The 25,166-nt window shown below is 33.4% G+C and overlaps 2 protein-coding genes across 2 annotated transcripts; one reads left to right on the forward strand and one right to left on the reverse strand.

Annotated features, from left to right (window-relative positions):
- Positions 1-4,470: 4,470 nt before the first annotated feature.
- On the forward strand, positions 4,471-8,039 carry LOC104888150 (caffeic acid 3-O-methyltransferase 2). Its single transcript, XM_010673031.4, has 4 exons — positions 4,471-5,106; positions 5,684-5,994; positions 7,306-7,370; positions 7,507-8,039. Exons 1-4 carry the CDS (start codon positions 4,664-4,666, stop codon positions 7,813-7,815), a joined length of 1,128 nt encoding a protein of 375 aa, XP_010671333.2. The 5' UTR covers positions 4,471-4,663; the 3' UTR covers positions 7,816-8,039.
- A 2,628-nt stretch (positions 8,040-10,667) lies between these two features.
- Positions 10,668-25,166, reverse strand: LOC104888151 (protein DOWNY MILDEW RESISTANCE 6). Its single transcript, XM_010673032.4, has 4 exons — positions 24,784-25,166; positions 24,291-24,538; positions 13,288-13,612; positions 10,668-11,842 (listed from the first exon to the last, which is right to left on the reverse strand). The coding sequence occupies exons 1-4, from the start codon at positions 24,979-24,981 to the stop codon at positions 11,594-11,596; spliced, it is 1,020 nt and encodes a 339-aa protein (XP_010671334.1). The 5' UTR covers positions 24,982-25,166; the 3' UTR covers positions 10,668-11,593.

The raw sequence follows: 25,166 nt of genomic DNA on the forward strand, positions 1-25,166 counted from the left end.
TAAAATTTCCCTTATATTTCTACTTACATAAGGAGGAACTAGGTAAGCTATTTCCTTTGTTTGGTAGGGGTAGAAAAGTTTATGGATAAGTTTCTACTTCTCCCATTTTATCGAACTTTTGTCAGCCAAAACAACAAGTCTATCTTACACTTACTAGACAATAATTTTTTGGCCAACCAGACAGGCGGTAAATATAGTACTTCTGCAAATAGCAACTTTTTATATAAAAAAAGGTAAGAAGAAATCCTTTGGGTTGTCCTTGCAAAAGGCTCCCACCCAGAGCTCCATTACAAGCTAGACACCCTCCAATCTCCCTCCCCCCTTAAATCCCAAGCAAATGCTTGGGGTAAAAATTGAACCCTAAACCTTGATAGAGAAGATGGGAAAACTCACCACTGGAGCCAACCCCACCCAAGTGCATGTAGAGGATGGTGTACCCTCTACTAAACGACTTAGTTTTAATATTTTAAAAGTCCATGATTTTGAGATTTTTTTTTTGTTTTCTTCAATCTTGCAACTTGTTTCACCTTTTCAAATATATATGATTGTTAGCAAGATTCCTTTTTTAAAAATTTGAATTGTAAAAGATATGATTTTTTTAAAATTTAGACTAGATGTTTATTTATTATATGTTCTTTTTATTATGACATATGTTCTTCTGTAATTGGAGATTTTACATATTCTATAATTTTAAATTATACTCCTTCCGTCCCAAAATATAGTTCCCATTTCTCTTTTTTCACGGTAATTTATGCAAGTAGAATCTAAGAAGGATAGTAAAGATTTTTTGTTTATTTAAATAAATATTGTATAAGAAAAGATGATTTTAGGAGAGATGAAAATGGAAAATAATTGGTGAAAGAACATTAATTGTAACTTTTTGGTTGAATAAACAAAGGAAAAAAAATATTCAAGAAGCAAATAAATGATGGGACACGGTTTTTCTAGACAAATTACCGAAAAATGTAAAACTAATTATAGAAATGGGAACTATATTTTGGGACACTCAAAAAAGAAATGCGAACTATATTTTGGGACGGAGGGAGTATGTTTTTTATAAGAATAATATGTTTTTCGGGGTACACAATAAACACTGCACCATAGTGCATAATCCATGTTTTGTAGTACTTCTGTGAAAGAGTGGTGGGGTAGCACAATATTCATTTGAGAAATCAGAAGAGATAAGCTCACCACACTTTCATTAACTTATTAGTCATAAATCACAAGTCACAACCAACAACATCTAAAGCACCAGGGTAGGAATATTGATAAAAATCTGCACAACCTTAATTTGATAAAAAATAAGAAGAGATAAGGTTACCACACTTTCATCCAGTAGCTTATCTATCAAGCTTATATGGTGTACTTGATTAGAGATTCATTTTGTAATTTTAAGTTCATAAGCTCAAGTCTTCTAAATCGAGTGCTTGGGGTAGGGATCCTGTTATATGTGACTTGAAATTTTGGAAAAATGACATAAGATTGACTTTGAATATACATACTTCTCAATCTATAAATGGTTTTGATGTGATTCAAATTAGAGGTGATAGCTTGTTCCAAAAGCTTTCCAACGACAGGTCATATGCCCAATTCTGCTGATAAACGAGAAAATTATGGCTGTTTTACGAACAAATATCGAACTGGAATTTCGCCCGATATGATCGGATCGGACGGCATCCGCCTGGTCGGGTGCCCTTAGCTAATTACGATCGGGCGGATGTCTCCCGATCGGGCTTGAGACGTTAGCCATCTTGAATTTAATGACCGACCGATCGAACAGATGTCGCCAGGGATTTTGACGCGGGGTGCGCGATTTCTTCTAGGATTTTGTACGGAGTATATTATAGGAACTTGTTAGAGTTCCTTATGTTATAAAAGGACCCATTTGGTAGTCAGTATAATAAACACCACTTTTAGCCTCTAGTATTTTATGACTCCCTTGTATTATTTTCTCTGTTTTTCTCCATCATAGTGAAGAAGTTCGAATCCCTCACCTGTGGACTTATGTCTATTATGAGCGAATCATGTAAATCATTATGTTCTCTTGTTTATCCTCTTCATTGCTCTTGTCGTTCTTATTATTTCATTGATTTGTTCCGCATAAATTAAACACTACAACACACTTTATTAATAGATCCCTTTACTTTTTTTCCCTATTCCAAATTGTCTACCCCGTAAATGTAGACCAAGAAACCATAAAGCTGAATAGCTGATTGAGGTCTACACAAGGTTCTTACGACTTACCAAATACGTAGTATAAAAAAATTAAGGGGTTGAGCCACACCCATAAGAAGGACAAAGAGTGTCAATTTTACAAGGTAAAAAAAAAAAAATCATCTTAAAACCAATTGAAATGAGAAGGAATAGCGCTCTCTCAAGCCTTATAAGATGAACCCCTTAATTTTGCGGCTTTAATTTAAGACGCACGTTGGTATTACCACCCCAAGTTAGCAAGCACTAAAAATGAGTGGGGAGTATGCTAGAATCGATGCGATAAGGAGGTAGTTCAGGTAAGAAGATAAGCTAAAAAAAGGGGGATGGTCATCATATATGCAAGGCTACAAAGATCAATCATTGAAATCATTAAAGCGGTTATCTAACAAACATATTAAAAGGTGTTCCTATTAACAACGGAACAATGTCACGTGACAATACTCTTCTCTCAAGATCTCAATACACATATTTATAAACTAATTAAAAAATATTAACAATATGTAGTTACTAATTCTTGACCTGATGTGGACATGATCTTAAATTTTGATGTAATTGCTGCGGATTTGTTGACTTACCCTTTCGAGTCATGCAATTGATGATTTAATAAAGCTAAACTTATAAAAAAAAAAATATAGCTACTAAAAATTGAACCCATGACCTTTGAAATGAACCATTCCACTATAATTTTCAATGCTTAATGTTTCAAAGTAAAATAGGAAAATTTGTCAAAAAAAAAACCTTTTAAATGTTCAATTTTGCGAGAAAAAAACCTTTTAAATCATTCTTTGCGAAAAAAAAAATCACAAACTTAATTTTTCTTGCAAGATGAAACTTATTTTCATTTTTCGGTGTGGTTTTTTAGATGCATAAGCGTGGTGCTGCAGTTAATGGAAATAGGGGATTAGAAAAAGATAGAAGGATCATCATCATAATTGAGAAAAAACACACAAAGAAATAGAAATAGGCTTCTTCTTGCAAGAAAAATTAAGTTTGTGGTTTCTTTTTGCAAAGAATGCTTTATAAGGTTTTTTTCCGCAAAATTGCACCTTTAAAAGGTTTTTTTGGCAAATTTTCCAACAAAATATAATAAAATCCTATAATTATATGTAACTATAAGATCATAGACAAACTTTTTGATCTGTAACACTTTTATTAAGGTAAGACCATTCTCTTACCTCAATTCCATTGAAATTGTTATTTTAATCCCCAATTATTTGGAATTGTTCTTTTAAAACAACTTATCATGGCATAACGTCCATTTTTTTATTTTGCATTAGAAAGAAAACTACGAAAAGCTAATGAAACTAGCCAGGAATCGTTTGGGCCAAAATACTAGTTTTTATAGTAAAATTATGGATTTCATTTACGTGTCCAACCAATTCACCAGACCCTTTGGTGATGAACGTTTAAAAATCTTATGTGCCCTAAATGAATTACTCCCTCCATCCCATAATATAGTGCTTGTTTCACTATATTTGAGGTCAAACTTGAAATCTTTGACAAAATATTTTCATTAATATATATACAAAAAAACATACTCATGTAGGATTTTGTTAGATTTGCCTCAATGTGTAGTTTCATAATACAACTTTTTATAAATATTTTTTTGATAATTAACTTTTTATATTTTTTTAATACGGAATTGAAGATATTGAAGTTCAAATATATACTTGAGAGACCCTGCAAAAATCAAACAAGCACTATATTATGGTATTTACATATTACTACCTTTCTTTTGGTAATGGTGTATTTGTTTTCAGTTGGTGTGTTTATTTGGTAATGATGTATTTGTTTTCAGTTGATTTTGTTTTTCTTTGATTTTTTGATGTTTTCAGTTGATTATTGACTTTATTGTATCCTTTCAGTTGATTATTGTATTGTTTCAGTTGGTGTGTAAATTCTTTCAGTTGTTTTGTGTGTGTGACGTCCGACGAGAATGGTTTGTCAGACGAGTCTAACACAATACCATTTCAAACCTAAAATGATGCAATTATTTCTAGAGGGAGAATATAATTTACCATCCGCACAAAATTGCGGAATTAAAATTTCGAAGATAAATGGAGCTCAGTAGTTTTTCCTCTCTGCCTTTTGTCCCCTCTGATGGAGTTAGCAACTAGAACACGTGAAATTGCAAAATTTCGTTAGCAGACGATAAGACGAAAAATACAATAAATGAGTTGGTCGCATCATGAATTCATGATTCATGCTACTTAATTATTACTCCCATTGCTGATTGCCTCTGAATTCTGATGCGGGAGCAAAGGCCAAAGGGGTCTCCTCCTTTAATGTCAACTAACTTATGTCTCTATTTTCGTCCATAAATAGTGTTAAGTAAATGTAGTAAATATTACTCGATATAGCCCAGCACTCGCATCATATATACACGAATATAGTATATAACCCATGTAAGCTGCAGATTTAAGTGATTCAAAACACAAAAAAATCTGTAATGGCCCTAAACAGCAGCAACAAGGTTGCGCAAACCAGCCCATATTGGGACTTAGGAGAAGCAGAGGAAGTGGAAGCATTTTGCTTAGCTTCGACCCTTGTTATTGAGGGTGTCAAGTTTGGTGTACTACACAGTGTAAGAGAACTCAAAGTCTTGGAAATCATCCACAAACGTGGGCCAAATAATCCTCTATCCGCGGCTGAGATTGCCGCCGAGTTGCCTACTAACAACCCGGAGGCTGCAGCCGTGGCTCTCGGCCGAATGCTGGACTTGTTAGCCAGCTACTCTGTGCTCATTGTCACTCCTATCACCCTTCCTGGTGGAATTGTCCAAAGACGTTATGGACTTGCGCCTGTATGCAAATTCTTGATTCCTGACGAACATGGTGGTTATTTGGCTCCTACCTCTAATGTGTGTATGTACAAGCCAATGATTGAGAGCTCGTAAGTAAAACTTCTACTACTACCATTTGTTATAATTATGACAATTGCTTAACTTTATAGGTAACCTTAACACACTATTTATATCAAAACTAGTTATTAGGCACGGGCTATGCCCCGGGTAAGAAAAAATTTCATTTATTATTATATTGTACTTTGATATGATAACACTAAATACAACCTGGTCTAGTGGTTAAAACTTTAGTACATGAACTTGAGGTTACGGGATCAAAATCTATACTATGCAATTTGTAAATTTTTTTTATTGTATATGTATTACATGAACTAAAACTCCTTAGGGAGAGCGCCACGTGACACCGTTCCTGGTTTATGCACGCCTTTTAATATATTAGTATAGATATAACTTATATAGTGTACAATAATGCTCTTAGGTATCACTATTACACCCCCTCAATTTGTGCAAGGGGAACCACAAGCAGATTGGAACATAAAAACTCAAAACGTCGACGACTATGACTTAATAAAAATATAAATCATACTATATACATTAATACCTTTAACCTTTAGGTATCGACTATAAAAAGAAGACTAATATTGTGGTGCAATTTTGTTAATGTAGCCTATTATTAAAAGATGCGGTACTTGAAGGCGTAGAACCATTTAAAAAGGCTCATGGAATGGGTTTCTATGAATATTTTGCCAAACAACCCAAACGTCAAGAGGACTTTAATGATGGAATGTCAAGTAGCTCTATTCTTCTCTTGCGCGAACTACTGAAAAAATATACGGGATTCAAGGGTATTGCTACACTGGTTGATGTTGGTGGAGGCAACGGAGCTACCCTCCGCGCCATCCTTGCTGAATATCCGAGTATCAAAGGCATCAACTTTGATCAACCTCAAGTTATAGCTAATGCTCCATCATGTCCGGGTAAATTCTTACTCGAAATTATTCTTTATTGTCAAATAAAATTTCATTATTGTATTTTAATTCTGAACTTGTATTCTTTTCAAACTGTTCTTAATCTATCTATACAAATATATTGAAAGGCGTGTGAAAACAAGAAACTGTGCCACGTGGTGCTCTCCCTAGAAAATTTTTAGTTAATGTAATTCATGTACAATAAAAAAACTAAGAAATTGCATAGTATAGGGGTTTGATCCCGAGACTTCAAATACATATACTTAAGTTCTAACTAGGGGTGAGCAGAAATTCCTGGTATCCAGACCCATACCTGGTATGGACACGTCGGGTCCAGAACCGGGTCCGGGTAAAAAAAAAGACCCAGATGCATCCGGTTCCAAATCTGGGTAGAATTTTGTCGGATCCGATACCTAGTGGGTACCCAACTTGATCGGTTCCGGCTCTGGGTACCCGGTTGGAACGGGTCTAGGTTCTGGTACCCGATACTTAGAATTGGTTTTTTTCATATTCTCATATAGAATTGGCAATATGATAATAGTTGTTAAGTAAAAAGCTAGTACTCAGTAGGCCTTTAGGCCCATTTAATTTTTTAAAAAAATTTTATAGCTCAATTGGCCCATATTAGTATATATTGTTAAATTTAAAACTGGGTACCCAAGTTTTGGACCTGATACCCACCGGTTCCGGGTCTGGGTCCAAAAATTTAGGACTCGGTTGGACCAATTTCAATTCCAGATTTTTAATACCTACTGGGTCCGAGTCTGGGTCAGGGTCTATGAAATTTTACCGGGTATTCGGTTGTGCTCACCCCTAGTTATAACCACTAGGCTAAATTGTATTTAGTGTTTAATCATAAAGTACTATATTAATAAATGAAATTTTTTCTTGCCCAGAGCATAGTACGGGCCTAATAACTAGTTAGTAAATTATAATATGTTCTCTAAACATGCAAACAAACGAGACAACTCATAAGTTATCGAGACCAATGTTGTTAGGATCGGGATCTCACTTTGGATTGGTAAAGGGGACGGGATCGAATCGGTAGAATCGAATCGTAGGATCGTAAGATCTTACCAAATTGCAAAAAAGAGTAACAAGAATGCTTCCAAATGAATAAGTACACATCTTTCAAAAAAATATGAAATACGTATATTTGTTTTCTCGCAAAAAGTGGTACTAAAAACTCATAAACTGTGGTTCAACACCAAAAAAAGTTATAAAAGTTTTCTCGCAAAGAGTGGTATATAAAAGGTTTGTTTTGACAAATTATCGTTATTATTAATATTAATTAATACTAATTATTGTATTTGTGTTTAGGTGTGGAACAAGTTGGAGGAAGCATATTTGAGAAGATCCCCAAAGGTGATGCCATGTTCATGAAGGTGAGATAATCTTAAATTGTATCACCAGATTATATCACAATGTTCTTATTAGAAACACTCCGTCACTCGTGTAATGATATGTTGTTGTTACTGTATATCCTTCGTAGTAGTATACTAACTATTTCGTTACATATAGTGGATTTGTCATTGTTTCAATGATGAAGCATGCATAACCATCCTGAAGAACTGCTACGATGCCCTTCCAGAGGACCATGGCAAGGTTATAATATGTGAAGCTCTTCTTCCAGATCAAAGTGAAACCACCTTTAACTTAGCTGCCAAAGCAGCCTACCAGTTCGATGCGTTGATGATGGCTACGACCGGCGGCCGAGAAAGGACAGAGAAGGAGTTCGAAGTGTTAGTCTTTGCTGCTGGGTTTCAAAGCTTTGATGTTGTTTGCTCTGTTCATAATTCAAAGATCATGGAGTTAATCAAGAAAAACTAGGCCTTACAAATCCTTCTTTAATTCCAGTATATCATTCAGACATTCACTATCAAGAATAAGACCGATTATATGTATTGGTCACTTAGGATTTCTGTTTCTTTCATTTCTTGAAAGTTGTGTGCATTTATTCTATTTTTATGATTGCTCAACAATTAGTATGAATAATGTATGATGTTATGTGTTTAGCGTCGTCTAAAATGTTAAGTGAGGTTTTACATTATTCACTTGCTCGCATTTTAACTTATCATCCAAGTTATTTTGACCACTTGAAAATTTATTTTAGGTACTTCCCAAACATTATTAATCATTTTAGTATCTAAAATATTTTACTATTAATCTTTATGCTCAAATTAGTTTATACACACGTCTGTACGATGAGCTAGCACCAGACATACAATGAATATCAAACATTAGATTATGAACATAAAAATCAATGCTAATAAAAATGTACAGACGTAGATATGTCAGAAGTTTTTAGAAAAGTTTAAAAGCTAAGTCATGAAGTTTTAGAAAAGTTAATTGAAGATAAGACAAGTTTAGGCAAAAATAAGTTGAATAGAACATAGTCTAAGCGTAGATATGTCAAGACATTGTCTACTAGTTCAGTAACACATCTGACACGCTCCTAGCCCTTGGTGAATATTCGATTAATACCGAAATAGACACACTGCAAGTAATTAGTGAGTAGACTTGAGCATGGGACAGGCCTGTTCACAGGCTCGACACACCACGGGGCGGACTAGTCTTGAGCCTATGAGTGACGGACTGTGCGGTGCCAAGCCTGAAATTACCAGATTTTGTCTACAACTCGACTCAGACTCACAAGCAGGCGAGCCTAACCTGTGTTTTATGTAGTTTTTTTCGATTTTTGTTAGTTTTAGATTTATAAACAAAGAGAAAGGACGTTGGGCCCACAGACTATATAGGCAGGCTCGTGCCAGACCGAACATGAAATAAAATTTATTGACCGTGGCAGACGCACGGCCCACATAGCTGGCCAGACTTATTCGAGCCTAAGTCGTGCCAGGCCGAGCGGGCCCGCGTGCTAGCCCGACCCACACCCACGTCTACTAGTGAGCACTAATTATTTTCTTCTTTTTTTTATTGTCACATTGGTGTGCCGCTTGTAGAAGTTAAGAACTCGTAGACTCAACGTGAGCAGTTATTTGTCACCTTGCATTTATTTATTAGTTTATCCTTTTACCTTTTTACAATCTCTAAAATATACATTTGATCTTCAATACCTTTTATCGTTAATTAGATATTAATTGAGAATAATCGCATATTATAAATCTACGCATGAAAATGAAACTATGAACGTCACAGCTAAAAATGTTGAGTCTTAGAGATTAGTCAAATAACACGACAAAGTTAGTAAATTTTGATTTAAATCAAAAAGATTTGTAAGAAAAAATATATTTTGATAAGGTCTAATAAAATAAGTTAAACAAAAATAAGGTTCGACACACTGATAAAAATAAAATCTAATAAGTTCATATAAATTCAGATATAGACGTATAATAAATAATAAAGTATAATAAGTTCAGATAAATTCAAATAAGCATTAAAAACGGACCGATAATCATTATAAATGCTAACTTGCTAAGTAAGGCCTAAGAGTGGCGATCGATTGCGTTGGCGGGTCGTCTAAGGGTATCATTATCGCAAGCCTTGTAAGGAGTCTTGCATAGAGTCTTGCAAGAAGTCTTTACAAGACTCAGCGTTATTGTTGGAACAAAAAGCAACAAATTCTCATGCCGGCCTGCCACTCCGGTCCAACCCACTAAACCCACGAACCGCCAGAACCGCTTCCAGAACTGTGAAAACCAGTAACAAACTGGTGTGGTCCAAGATTTTTCAGCCCGCGAACCAGCACGTCCAGCCATGAATTTCATGGTACGGTCCTGGACGGTAATATATCATCCCAGCCCACTATGACCCACGATCCGACCCGCCCAGCCCGCACCAATGACCATCACTATCCTAAGTTACGCGCTTGTCGCACGCACCCCATAAGGGCCACTTTGGTGATCGTAAGGCGATTGATATTAAAATCCTTTATGTCCCAGTCATGCTCAAACTCAGGCCCAATATGAGATTTATTATCGATAGAAATTAAATTGAATTTATGGCAGCATGGGAGTACCTAGTCGTGATAATAAATAAAAAAGAGATCCAAACCTAACTATGCATCCATAAACACATAATAGAGATTAGAGGAAAAAAAATTAGGATACAAATAAGTGGATCATTTTGGCAAACATCTGAAAAAATGTATACGAAGTTCAATTTCAAGGGTAATTTTATATCAAAAATTATTAAAATACGCGGTTTTAGTTTTAATATAAAAGTTGACCTAGTCACTAAATGGATTAAACTAGTTAACGAAGGACATAAACCTAGTCATTGTTAAGCTAATATTCTTTTTAATATTGGACTTACCATCGTCTAATTTTAATTTAAAAGTAGGCGGTCTCTTACAAGATAGACTTTTTCTATATTGGTCGACGATAGTTGGTAGAGGCAGTGGATCATCGCTAAATTTAATATCTCACTATCAAAGGCATCAACCTCCTATATTATAGCCTATGCTACATCATACCATGGCAAGTAATTTTATTCTCATACACATTTATTTTTGGCCAAAAAAGTCATTTGTATATTTTAATTGTCAACCTGTCTTTTCATTTTTCCCAATTGGCAAAATAAAAAGTATTCCCAATAATTTTTCTTTACAATCATCGTGAATATATTGGAACTTATTCAAATTATATAATTTAGGTTCCAAAAAGATATTTAATCGATTATCAACAAACAAAATAGAGCATAAATTCACGTCTACTTATGAGAAATGGAGCTCAAAGAGAATACTATTATATAATCACTAACAAATAGTTCTTTATTTTTTGAAAGGAAACAAATTTTTTATTCAAACATTAAGACTTACGTCTACTTATCAACGTACAACACAAATTTAACCAATGAACATAATTATTGGTAATAATTCACAAAGAACATAACACAACATAACCTAGATACACTTATCAATAAGAAAAGCATTAAACTTACACTAAATATATAGTAACCATCAACTTTTGCATTTTTTATTTGTTACCCAAAAAACATTAAACTTTACAAAACAGCCTCATGTTTTAGTTTAACAATTTTCGTACTTACGTTATGAAAAAGGTTGAACGTCTAATTGTTAGATATCTAAATGTAAAATAGATAGTATGGTGGATTTCACACTTAATGCATATATATAAATGCACTATAGATTCATATTTCAAATTTAGACACCTAACAATTAGATATTTAGCCATTCCCAAAAAGTATAATTTTGTTGAAACGAACATTATTGAAAACCCCTTTACCGATCCCTCCCACCATCCATCACAGCAACACAATCAGTCACCACCCACCCCTTCCCCTGATCACCTCCACTACCCCCCTTGTCCGCTGACGACACCCCGCGACGCTACCTTAACGTTCGTTCGGGGAGGTGGGGTGGTGGATAGGGTGCGGTGGTAGAAAGGTAGCCAAGACATATAGTAGGAAAGATTTTTCTTTTCAGGAAAAGACTTAAAACGTTTGCAAAACAGATTTGGCATTTTAAAGTCACGTAAATTGTTAAACAAATTGAAAAGGCTCATTTGTGAAATTAATTTTTCTTTTGGACACCAAACAAAAAGTGCAACAGTTGATGGTTATATTATTATATAGTACCATTATTTATTGATAATTATGTAGAAGACTAGAAGCTAAGGAGGTGATATACTTAGTTTTGGTTCTTAAAAAGCTCCAAGCAGTGTTCCTGGTCCAAGTTCCTACTCCAGAACGTCTTGTAGTACTCCGGGTATGTAAAGTCCCTGTAAACGGCCGATGATCCTTCGGCAGTCAGACGTCGCGGCGCGCTGATCAATGCACTATCAGCAGGGCAAAGGAAAGAAGCTATTGATAATCTGGGCTTATCTGCATTCACAACTGCTCTGTGCCATACACTCTTGTATAACCCATTGCTCAATGCCTGAAAATAGCTAGTCACTAGTTACTATTCAAGTTGATCACACCACATGTTAGAATTTGCATTAGAGGGTAAAATTTAGCAAGGTGAACCGGTAAACAGGGGTGGCCTAATTAAGGCCATGGGTAGGGTGAGCAATTGCATAGAGCTCCCAAAATATAAGAGTCCAGTTCTCCGCCCAAATAAAAAAAAAAAGAAATAAATCTAATTACAAGGGTTCGTTTCCAATTTATTGAGTCTAATATTGGATGCAAATTCAAATAAATTAATCTCATTTTGGTGTTTTGCTTCGTTCATCCTATTCTCCCAAAAAAAACCATTGATGATTCTTCGTCTCTTTCCATTCACAAAAAATTTCAATCCTTATAATTTAATTTAGCACAGGATCCCTAAATTGTAGGAGATAGCCCCACCGTTAAATAATTAAAGACAAAATTTCCTCTAGTTTCTAGATGTCTTATGACACTATTTTTGGTCATATGGAGAGGACTAGAGGGCCATGATGTGTAGTAATGTAGTAAAAAAATTAATCTCATGGGTGCTAATAATAAAGCTGAGTTGAGTACAAGTTGTCACATGCCCAATTTTGCTTGAAAATCATTTGACATAAGGTTAACTGCCTCAATTTTCAAGAGTTTGAAATTCTCTTGCTCGGCTCAAATCGATAAGGTTTCAAGTCAAGTTCAAGTCATGATTTGATCGAGTTAAGTCCTAGTTCTTGAATATCTAATTTTTATCAAGAGAAAAAAATTAAAGATTGTTGTATGCTTTACTACTATCACTGTATGTGGGTCAACTAGCTCTGATATTAATTGACAACTGACAAGAAAATTAGTTTAAAGGTTTGCTTGAGCTTGACTAACTAGGCACCGTATAAATTGTCACATGAGTCACGCTTATCTTTTCCTCTTAATAATAGAGGGCTACAATTGTTTGCTACAATGTTTTTTGGTCATGTCTTCTAGGGAGCACGAATTTCGGATTCCATGTCATGATTGTGATGGTTCTTGCCTTTTTAATCCAATCTTAATAAAACTCAAATTTTGAAAAAGATAAAGTTTGCTTCAATGGAATTTTACTTCAGTGGCCATTTCAAGCTCACTTCTTGAAATGGTTCCTATTAGGTTTCCACAACCAAGATGGAACCTCTTTATACTTCACCATACATTCTCGATGTTCTAGAGAAATTATTTAACTTTGTTTTGTTGAGTATCAAGACACGATCTTTTCAAATTTCTTGTTCTCGTCTTTCCATTGTTGCCCCCCGTAAAAATTGAGGGGGTGTATTACAGTCTACAGAATAGTAAATATGCTAAAAAACGATAAGCCATAATAATCCTAGTTATCGTACAATAGTTAGTCAATAAAATGTGTAGGTTGGATACCGTGAAAAAACAAATACTTAAGAAAAAAAAAACAGATAAACAAATACTTAAAAAAATTATTACCTGCAACTGATCACCAATATTAATAACAAAAGCATCAGGTTGAGGCTTGACAGCAAGCCATATACCATCCTTTAAGATTTGAAGGCCAGATACATGCAAGTCTTGAAGAAGGATTGTAAGGGCATTCGGGTCAGTATGACCCGGTAACCCGTATGTCATCTCAGGCTCCGGGCACTCCGGGTAATAGTTAACAGCCATGTGTTGTGCTTGATCTCTTAGGGCATTCTTAAGGTAATCTTTCTCCAACCCTAAGCTCTCTGATATTAGTTCCTGTATTCTGAACCCAAGTTCCCGAACTTCTTTAATGTACATGCTTACTATTTCCCTGTCAAAGTAAATAAATTTTACATGTAAAATATCATTTTTCCATATGATGTAAGCCAAATTAAAGCTTCAGTATGTTCGGGTATCTTGTTAGTTGTTAAATATTGATTATTGACTAATCATAGTTGTGTATATAATTTGTATGCTACTCTAATTTTTTCAAGGAAATAATTGATGACAGATAATCTAGGTGAATTTGTGTGCTACAATTAGGCTCATTTCTTTTCGGCTGAGAGAATCTAAATTGAACGGATCAAAATGGAACAGAACTAAGATAAACTGGACTGTAAAGAGAAACTGAATTGAAAATAAGTCTAAAAGAACATGGCCTTAATCTCCTTATATAGCGTTTGGAATATGCTGGATATCATCAAGGAGCACTTGTAGATTCCAAGGACTCCGACAATAAATGACCATTATGAAATAATTGGTGTTACCTAATTCGCAAATTTCTGCAGACGGTAGACGAAAACATGTAAATTGATATGTGCTAATGGTACACTCCTGCAGTTATCTAAAACAGAGAAGCGAATTGTGTTCCTATATCCACTCTCCATTTCTCCTAACACAAATTAAGTAGTAGTTTAGAATTCAAGATAAGATATTACTGCATTTCGAAGTAAGCGTTTGCAAATAATCCTTCTATTGTTGGTAGAAGAAGCTACTCCAATTTGGACGTAACACCCATAGGTATGCAACTTGGGTTATAATCTGCAAGGATTTGCTTTCGTGCAGGATCGAAATACTATTCAAAAAGGCTTCTACTAGGTTGAGGTATCCACCTCTATATATAGGTGGTTTCATTCTCCTCAACTTTCGATGTAGGATAACCAAGATCTGATGCACTTTCTCCCCTCCTTCAAAGAGTCCGTGTCCCTGTAGGCACTAGAGGACACTAAAATGGGTATTCAATACCATGAGGGTAAGGCCAACGTTGTTTCTGATGCACTTAGCAGGAAATCCTCTCATTGTTTGCAGACCATGCGTTCGAGGAATCATTTTCAAGAGCAGTTTCAATCTTGATGTGGATATTGTGAAGTCGGGAACTCAACTTAATTCTCTTATGATCCAATTCACTTTGTATGATGAGATTAAAAACGCACAAGTACATGATTGGTTCTTGAAGGACAAGCAAGTTAATGAGCCCCTCAATTTTACAGTGGCTGAGGATGGTAGCGTGAGATTCAAGGGGAGATGGTGTGTTCCTAATGTTTCTGAGTTGAAGGAAAAGATCATAGAAGAAGCTTTTCAGCACAATATTCAATGCATCCTGGAGGAGATAAGATGTACAAGGATCTCAAGCAGACTTTTTGGTGGTCGCATATGAAGACAGATGTTGCTAAGTATGTCTCGAGATGCTTAACTTGTCAGAAGGTAAAGAGTGAGCACAAGAGGCCTCAAGGGATGATTCAACCTCTAGAGGTTCCTGCATCGAAATGGGACTTGATCTCAGTGGATTTCATTTGCGTACTTCCGAGAACACCAAAGGGGAATTATATGATTTGGGTTATTATGGATCTTCTTATCAAGTATGCTCATTTCGTTCCCGTGAATGATACTTGGAAGCATGAAAGATTGGTCACTGCTTATAGAGAGCGCGCATGTGATTATACTTCATGGTTTTTGAGAGTAATATTGTTTCAGATAGTAATTGCAGGTTCTTGTCTAATTCTTAGCAAAAAGCTTGAGGAAACTTTGGGACGCACTAAGTTAAAAATTAGTACAACTTTTCATCTGGCTACAGATGGCCAGACGAAACGCACTATTCAAACATTGGAGGATATGATGAGGGTGTGTGCCTTAGAGTTCCATGGCCCATTTCGATGTCCCGTAATGTCTATGGGACGCAAGCTCTTTAAATGAGGGGGGGAAGATGCCTAAAACCTTGGCTATCCCATATAAGAAGTTGAGGAGAACATAACCTACTTTATTAACAGGTGGACACATCAACCTAATATATGTCTTTTGGGTATGACTTCGATTCTGCATCAATGCAAAACATTGCGGGCTAGGTCCAAAGAGGACAATATGTACTAGTGGGCTCATGCACACCTAGGTCTCTTACAAGAGACAACTGAGTTGGTTAGAGTTTTCCTCCCTATTTTAAGATATCTTCGACTTGATTCTCATCACACGCCCTAGTGGCTCTCTAGCACCAATAAGATATCGAAGTGTTTGAAAGTGTCTGCTTTGGCATAGTCAAATTAAAAGGTTACGTTCACTAAATCCCTATTTAATCGAGATTGAGGTAATAAACAAAAAAAATTCTTCCATTTCTCAAATTTTATCAGTTCACCCCTTGATGTGAGACAACTATTTTCAATATTTATGTACACAAATTTTAGTACGTAGTATAAAATAGAAATGTGACAGAAATTAGTCAACCTATATTAAAAAGAAAAACAAAAAAAATCGAACAAAATATGTGTATATTATATACATACCACATGGAATAATTTCTTTTTAGTTTTATTTTAAGGTTATTGAATAACTTTTTACTTTTATTTTAAGGTTATTGAATAAGGCTTGTAAAGTGATGTACTGTAAGTGGCTCCTCACTTAAGAAAATCAAGGAATTTGAAATTCATTCTTTTATATTAGACACATTAATCGTAATCCATTAAGTTATGTGCTTTAAAGTGTAATATTCAATTTCAACATAGTAATTCCATTAATATATTTTTCTAAATTCCAAAATTTTGGAATAATTTTTATTTGTTTAGGGCTCAAATTTATAATTAGTACTGAGATTTCTAAGACGACCTTGGTTTCATTACTTAGCAACATTTTGTGAGGAAGGCTGGTGAACCAAGCAAAAAGGGATACAATATACACTATAATACTTTACATACTAGAAAATTATACGGTCAATTTTAATTATGACTTGTAATTTTGAAGAATCGCTTCCTAAAACGGTTACCTTAAAAACCCGCTAAATATTGATAATCTATCAATCCTTTTTTTCAATTAGCATAACTCAATTACTTTTAGGTAGAGGTGATCACGAGTCAGACTTAGCCTAAAAAAGTGCCCCATTTTGAGCTAAAGCCTCAAGCCGGGTCATGTCGCGGGCCAAAATCACGCATCATAACCCATAATTCGAGCCAAGCGTGCTTTTCGAGCCATTTTCATACCAGACCAATATTTAAACTGGCTTTGCATATTTAAGTTGTCTGCGGCTCTTTTTTTCCCATAATTGGGTTGGACTCAAATCATAGGTTAAAAGTTGTTTCCAAAACCCAGCTATTTTCAAATCGGGCCCATATTGATCGCCTCTGCCTCTAAATTAAGCGGCTTGAAAATGATTAAAATTTAACACCTTTTAAGTACCCCCATGGCCCATGTATAGTTAGAGTGGGTGATGTCATTATTTTGATACTATCATACATGAGGCAAACAGTATTGTTCACGTAAGTTGGATTCTTGGATATAATGAATTAATGATTAAAGACAGGTGGTCCAAAGATTTAGACTTTAGAGATAGGAACGTATTGACAATTCGCATGTGGTTATAAGGCCGACATTTTCTATCGACGTTAAACCTACGTTGCAACTTCTTTTTATTAAGAGGTCCTACAATGGGCCTTTTTCATTGGGGTCCTTATGGGCCACAGAGTAGACTACTATTCTCTTCTTCTAATAGACCCAAAACAATGCAGAAACCGCGTAAATATGGGCCATGTATTTACCATCCTTGCCAAAAGTGCCAAGTTTTACGAGGGGATAGATTGCTAGTGGTTGGATATTTTGAAATATCTTTGATGACGGTAGCTCCACGATATGTTGTCCCTTGACTAAATATATATGGTGTTTTTTTTGTTTGTCGCAAATTAGATGGTACACGCGGTTATAGGATAACTGTTATGTGACAAATCGAAATATGTGAAAACAAAGAAAATAAGCGAGTTGATTTAGAAAGGCAAAACAAAAGATTGAACATTTGAAAGTTCTTCAAAAATCAATTACGGTGAATTTGTTTTTAGATTATAATTGAATATTTGAATTTATATTTTGATAATTAATTTATTTACAAAATTCGTTTATTAAGTGGAAAATAAGAATATTATTTTAGATTTTTCTCATTTCAATAAGATAGTTTTCTTAAGTAGAAGATCTTGTTTGTTGTAACATTACACAAATCATTAGGGCAGGGATAATTTTGAAGGAGAAAGTAACATGAGAAATCCTTGGTTTTTTTTGCTTTACTATACTGTTTTACAGCTTGATCTCAAACCAAATACAACACTTAAATCTGTATAACTATAACAATACCTTATAAAATTGACACATACTCTTCACATAGTTTACTTAGATGTTAGCAAAGGTAAAGAGTATGTTTTAATTTATACCCAACATCATTAGCCAACCAAGCTTACCACATGACCCGCTTTATTAGTTTATTATACAAAATAACTCAGGTCAAGGTCAACGTCGATGCAAGTCAACAATTGATCGGGTCGTAAACGGATCGAGTCATAAGGGGTTATAGCGAGCCGGGTCAAAATTATTGGGACATGTTATTGATCCTACAATGACTTTGTCCATTGATTCTTATTCAATAAAAGCCATATAAAATTAACTTTAACCCGTTATCCATTAGACGATTATGTTCAATAACTAGGTCTATTTAGAAGAACTCGCGGTTCAAATCTCATTGGTAGGGAGATACTTCAAAGTCGTGACACAAAAATGGAAATTGGTGCAAGTTCCATAAAGCTATGCCAAATTCACTATGTTTAACTAATATTTTAATATTAAGATATTAGCAAATTACAAAAAAAAATCGATCTGTTTATTATAAAATTATACAAACATAAACGGTAAACCTACAATCACTTAAGCCTATTTCATTTCACTTTAATTTAAACCATCTCTAAATATCTCGCACCAATTTAATTGTCCCTTTTCTTTTCCTTTCCTGATTTTCCTTTAAATTTAAAATAACAACCGACGATTTTTAAAAAATATACAAACAGTCTTAACGAATATATTAAACTTCTGACTAAATGGATTAAAAAAATATAATTATTAAAAGGATAAAACTGATCCTTAAACTAAACAGATCACTAAATCTAATCCATTAAACTAGTATTTAATTTTAAAAAGGTGTTCAATTTTCTTCTTGATATTGGATCTTGATTGTTCTCTAATTTAAATCAAAAATAAGTAATCTCTTACAAAACCATAGTAGAATATTAGGATCAAAATACCAAAAAAAAAAAAAAAGAAGTGCTACTCTCGTATCTCCTTTGTTCTACAACTTGCTTATTCTTCGATGCAGAAACACTTATTTGTTGATATTATCTAATTACATGTATATCACTTGCCCTTTAGTTCAACATGCATACTCTTTTGAGGACATTAATCCTTATCTTTTGAGTGTAAAAATCAAACGGCAAATCTTATCGGAAAAAGACTTGCTTGTGTTGAATTTTTCAACAACTGTGGTGAACTGAATGGTGATTGGACCCTACCCAATCTCCTATGTGATCCAATTCCACGTCTTGTCACAATTTAATCTTGCACTTCGCACCCTCAACAAGAAATTTTGATCTTGCAATGGGTCCAAACAAAAAAAGGCATGACTTTTTGACCAACCTTCTAGAATTGGGTGTTCATATTTGACAATAAAATATGCCGTTTTAATTTATTTATCATTTGATAAAATGTAAGAAGTATAACTTCTTAAAAAGTGTGAATATTTAGAAATTTTTACTTAATTGGATCTAGGAAAAGTTGTTTGATTGTATATGAAAAATAAAAGTTCTCATATGCAAGCTACTTTTTTTTTTGAAAGGATATGCAAGCTACTTACTTGAAGTAGGTAAGTGAAATAATTCATTTTGTGAGAAATTAAAATATTATGTTAGTGAAATAATTCATTTTTTGAGAAATTAAAATTATGTTGATGTGTAACTTCCTCTACTTATGTCAATCAAATTAAACAACTCTACAAATTTTCATTTTTTATGTTTTTTTATGTCAATCAAACACATTACATATGTGATACGGCATTTTTTGCTTTTATTCTTAACTATTAATATTTTAAAATATCTATTAGTAGAATTAAAAATTGTTGATATTCAAGCATACATAGTATGTATAAATCCAACATCTTCTTTCAATAAGATTTGTCGGTTGATTTTCATACTCAAGAGATGATGATAAAAGTCCTCGATGTTGACATTGAGGCCAAGTGTTATATCATAATTCATAATACTAATCAACTATCAAAAGCTAGCAAAAGGAGAAGAAAGAAAGGGGATAAAAGTATAAGTAGCACTTTTCCGATATTTTGATCATTAATATTTACAATTATTTATTAATGAAGTCTATATAAATATAATATCTTGTAAAATTCCATAGAGATAAATCGAACGACACCTTACCTACTTTATGTTTTATAAAGTAGTAAATATTCAAACATTCGATATCATTGCTAGCTAGCACACGCATGATATATTTGAAAAGAATGCCTTATTAGTTATTACTTATTACCGTCTAAATTACATGGATAATGTTATATCTACCCGTTGGGTAGTTAACCCACTAAAAATAGAGCATTAAAAAACTATTAAAATTAATATTGGATTCCACTACTTTTTTGTTTCTATTAGTAATGGGTCAACCATCCACGAGATAGATAAAGTTTTTTCTAATATACATCAATAGAAAATTGATAGTAATTTAGAAGTATACCTACGTCATTTTACCGATTAAATCATGGACATTGACTAATCTTTAGTTGACCTATCGCCTCACACACATAACATTCTAGATTCTGGCCTCAAGTCAGTTATTATAAAGTGACTTACATCTTTCCTTATTTAATGTACGACAACTCAGCATGGGACTTATGGAACCCAACAAACACCCACTCGGTAGAGTACATTGCCATTGATATTTGAATTGATATGAAAGTAGGACTGTAGGAGTACGATTTCGGAAACTTCATGTTCATATTGTTTTAGTCTTTTAGAGATCAAGTGGTTGAAAGTAATATTTCTTCCGTTTCATAATAAGTGAAACACTTACTATTTTAGAACGTTTTAAAATAAGTAAAATATACCTTAAATGGAAAAAAGAAAGTGACAAAATGACAAGAGTACCCATCATAAACTTGTGTAATTTGCTTTTCTCTCTCCTACTTTTGATAACATAAAAGAGTATTTTATGACTTTTTGGCTTTTGAAAGTGATGTTTATTAAATCTTGTGCCTAATGCTTATGTTTCACTTATTATGGAACGGAGGAAGTAAAAGAAAAAGGGTACATCTTGTACGTAGGCCAAGTATTAGAGCCACCTAACTAAATGTATACTTCTAAGTTTTAATTTCATAAACCTCCAAATCAGAGAATCATGTAGAAATTCAATGATTGGAGCTTCCACCTCCCAACTTCATGGTCGGGAGTTCGACTCTCATCAATCTCATATTTGAGGTGTTTGTGAAAATTTATGCTTCTGGGTATAAATCCTTAGCTTTAATTCTCTGAAAGTTTTCTTATGAGTTGGGATCCCCTTCTTACCCCATAATTTATGAGAGCTGATGAGCCTGCTTGAGCCAATAAAAACCTCGAAATTAAATAAAAAATATATGATCTAGTCGTTAAGATTGAAATACTGTACACAATAGGTCACAGATTCGAATCCTCTTTCCCAGTTTTGTACTATCTTTATGGTTCATATAGATCAAAATCCATAAAATGCGTTAAGACCCTTCATGCATCTAGCAGATACAGATAAATACTAACTAGTCAAGTTCCGTTACGCTATTTTAGTGATTGCTAACTTCGAGGGTTTGGCAGTACTAGTAGACAAGACATTTGGCATAACTAAAAAATTGCCGAACTTTCAAGTTTCAAAGCACATACCCCAAAGCTTACGTCATACGTAAAACGTCATATGTTATCATAATGCTTACGTTTTTATATGATGTCATGAGTGACATGGTTAGTTCCTTGAGATCGTAAGATTGATCCACGGCTAGAATGGTGGATAGTAGGTGTATCGTGTATAATGTATTCAGGTCGGTGGGAAATAAGAGGCAAAGACATGTGTACTGGTAAAAATGAAACGAGGCATATCATGCAGTGATGCAACTAATACTTTATGATTGCACTAATCAAAATTCCACCAATTACTCCACGTGGAAAAGACGTGTAAAAATAGGTTGGTAAAATTAATATTATATGTCCCTAAGTAAACCTAAGCCACATATATAATGTACTACCTTCGTTCTTAATTAAATTAATTATCTTCTTAGTTCTGAACAATTATATTAGAGTAATAAGTAATTAAGATCAAAATACTATACTGAACAATTATTTAAGGATGAAGGAAATAATTATGTATCTCATTAAATTACTATTAAAATGGTTTGCATGTACTTATGTCTATGTATATAGGTAAGGATGCATGATTTATCAAAACCTTGCTTAAGTAATTAGTTAATTCGGCTTAACATATTTTCAACGTTTCAAAATATAAGATATGTACGATGTTCGAGGTTGAATTTTAATAGTTAATTACTCTCCATTTAGGTTGATTGAAAATTGAAGAAAATAATGTTACTATAGTATTTTTCAAGACAAATTCATTGGTATAATTTTTATAATTTCTATTTATCAAATTATGAGAGATATTCGTAATTAAAGCAAATTTTCATAAACTTGAACGCCTTATATTTGAGAAGTGGCTTAAAACGAAGTAATAGGACTCAAGCCTTCATTACATACACTTTAAATTGTCTAAAATTGAGTATTTATTTTTCTCGCCCTAAACGATTTGTAAAATCAAAGCTTATTTATGACTTTTTAGCAATTTTAGAAGAGTGGAAGGTCGTCTAATTGCCTAGCTTAGAAAGGCATTCGTGTTAAATGACTATCACATGGGTGATGGGTTGGGTAATAGGCACATCCAATCCTTCCAAAGATAACTACTTTTCCACAACCCATAACTTGTATATCAACCACTAATTTACAAAGTTTGTTCGGACTTAATTATCATATATCATTGCTTTAATTATGCAAAATAGCTACAATAATCGCGAGACTAAGAGTTAAATTGTTTTTCATCAAGAAAAGAAAAAGAATACCCTCGAAAATTCTCAACATGATCAATATAATATGATCATTATAGAAGTCATTTTTAGCAATTTGTAATTAATGACTAAGTCTACTTTTATATTAAAATTAGACCGTCTCGTTTAATAATTTTTGGAAACATAACATAACTTTTTAGTCCTACGACTTATTTTACTCTTATTTGCGAAAAGTACATGTTAAAAATAGCTACTCTTCTAAGGTGAAATTTATAGAACTCATTTTACTAATGATCATCTTTATAATGAGCAGTACAAATTCACTAATTTGATATCCCAGATAATGGGAGTTGAAAGTGTAAAGTAGGGCCAAACTTATGATTATGAGTATAGTAGATGAACATTTGCTAGATTGAAAGTGTAAATTAAGGGGCCCAATTAATGTCAATATACTACTCATTAGTATAAGCACTTTAGCACTATATATATACTAGAAGTCTAGAAGATCTATGTTGCTAATTTGCTATGCTATTGTGCTAAAGTCAACGTTATTTTAGCGTTTGTCTTTTACAATCAACTTGGTCAGTATATTATATTCTATAGTATGTGATTCTTATGTATTTAAGAATAAACAATCAAAAACTATATATACAAAGAAAAAGAAATGATAACGTAACAAATCCCTCACTAGCCTGACGTGAATATAGGATCTCTCATTTAATAATATATCTCCTCGTCATACATGTGTCATATGGTTATCTTAAATAATGGGATATTGTACCTCTTGTGAATTAATGTTTTTTTGTTCTTTGTCTTTATAAAGGTTAAAAGTAAATATATTTAACCATAAATTTATTGTGTAAGAAAAAATAAAATCTTCTTAGATCATGTTTATGATGTATTTTAAAACATCAACTTATTATTATATTTGAACTTTGATAAATAATAATATAAATTATATATTTATTCTATTAATGTACATTTCTGACTGCTGGATAAGAAACTTATTTTAGGAAAAACTCCTGAAAATCTTGAACATCCCTAAAAGGGATAATTAAGATATGACAGAATAATGGCAGTTAATTTTAAAAGTACAAAGATTCTCTAGTTACCTTTAGTTACTGGACCCCATTTACTATATTAAGTTCAAAAAAAAAAAACCGTTTGTAAACGTTCTTTTATAATAGTAATCTATTCTCTTCAGTCTTTATTAGTTATTCGTTTTTTTTAAATGTCTCTTGTTAGTTTATTTATATCATTTTATTTCTATTTTTAAAACGAGACCACTAACTTTTCATCACACATATATTTAACTTTAATATAAAATAATAGTTTTTCTTTCTATTTATGTCTCACAATATTATTTCTCCTAAAGGTTTATGCAAAAGAAACAGATAAACTAATAAAGATCGAAGAGAGTACTATGACAAGGACATATCTCTTAATTTAAACATGTATTATGTACTTGCATAAGTAATTAAGTACTCTTCTAGAATCATTTTCACTTGTGAAATAACATGGAACCGTGGAAGGCAAAACCAAAACTAGCAACAAACTTGCCTTCTTATAATTAAAAAATTAAATTTCACCCATAATTTGATTATATTAAAACTAATAAAATTAAAGATGGATTACTTACTTGAATGAAGGAGGATTAGAAGGCCACTCAGGCACATATTTCTCAAGAGGCCAACAATGAAGTCTAAGATAATCTCTCCAATTATGAACTTCCTCTTTTTTAACGTTAAAACTTGTTGATAACCTCAATGTTTTTGTCGGATCATCACTATACAACTTCATTTTCTCCTCTACTGGTAACTTAAAGAACTCTTGAGCCACCTTTTGCATCTCCTCCGTCAATTTTTTGGACACCCCATGATTCTTTACCTACCAATAATTTTTAAATGGTAAATATCAAATAAACGAATATATATATATATTTTTATTATTCATACGAGTCACGAAGACATTACAAACTACGAAGAAGATGAGGGGATTTGAACTTGTAACCTAACGTTCACATCACTTCAATCTTAACCATTAGTTCAAGACATCGTTGATAATAAACGAATAAATATATACTTAGTGCGAGCACCACATGCATACATTATAGCGTCGGAAAAAAAGTTTACCTGGAAAAACCCGTAATGTGTACAAGCATGAGAGACTTGTTGGAGTATTTGAGAATGATCCTCAGCAGCTAAGTTAATAACTGGGACATCTTCACAATCTGAGACTTGTGATAAATTGGGTCTCTGAGATTCGGGTCGGGTATAATTATCGGGGAGGGTTTTGTGAGGAATTCCGGTGGATAAAAGTTTATGATCCATTCCTTCATAAGGGTAAAACTGTTAAAAAAAAAAGTAAATAAAAGAACGAAAGCGACTGTGGATACTTTAGCAGCTTCGAGGAAGATGGCAAATGTTTGTAACGCTGCTTCAAGTATTTATAAGTATTACATAGAAGTTTTTTTTAAAAAAAAAATTGACTTCGACAAGTCTTCTATAATAATTAG

The sequence above is a fragment of the Beta vulgaris genome, chromosome 3 (genome assembly GCF_026745355.1).
Source record: "Beta vulgaris subsp. vulgaris cultivar EL10 chromosome 3, EL10.2, whole genome shotgun sequence".
NCBI classification, from domain to species: domain Eukaryota; kingdom Viridiplantae; phylum Streptophyta; class Magnoliopsida; order Caryophyllales; family Amaranthaceae; genus Beta; species Beta vulgaris.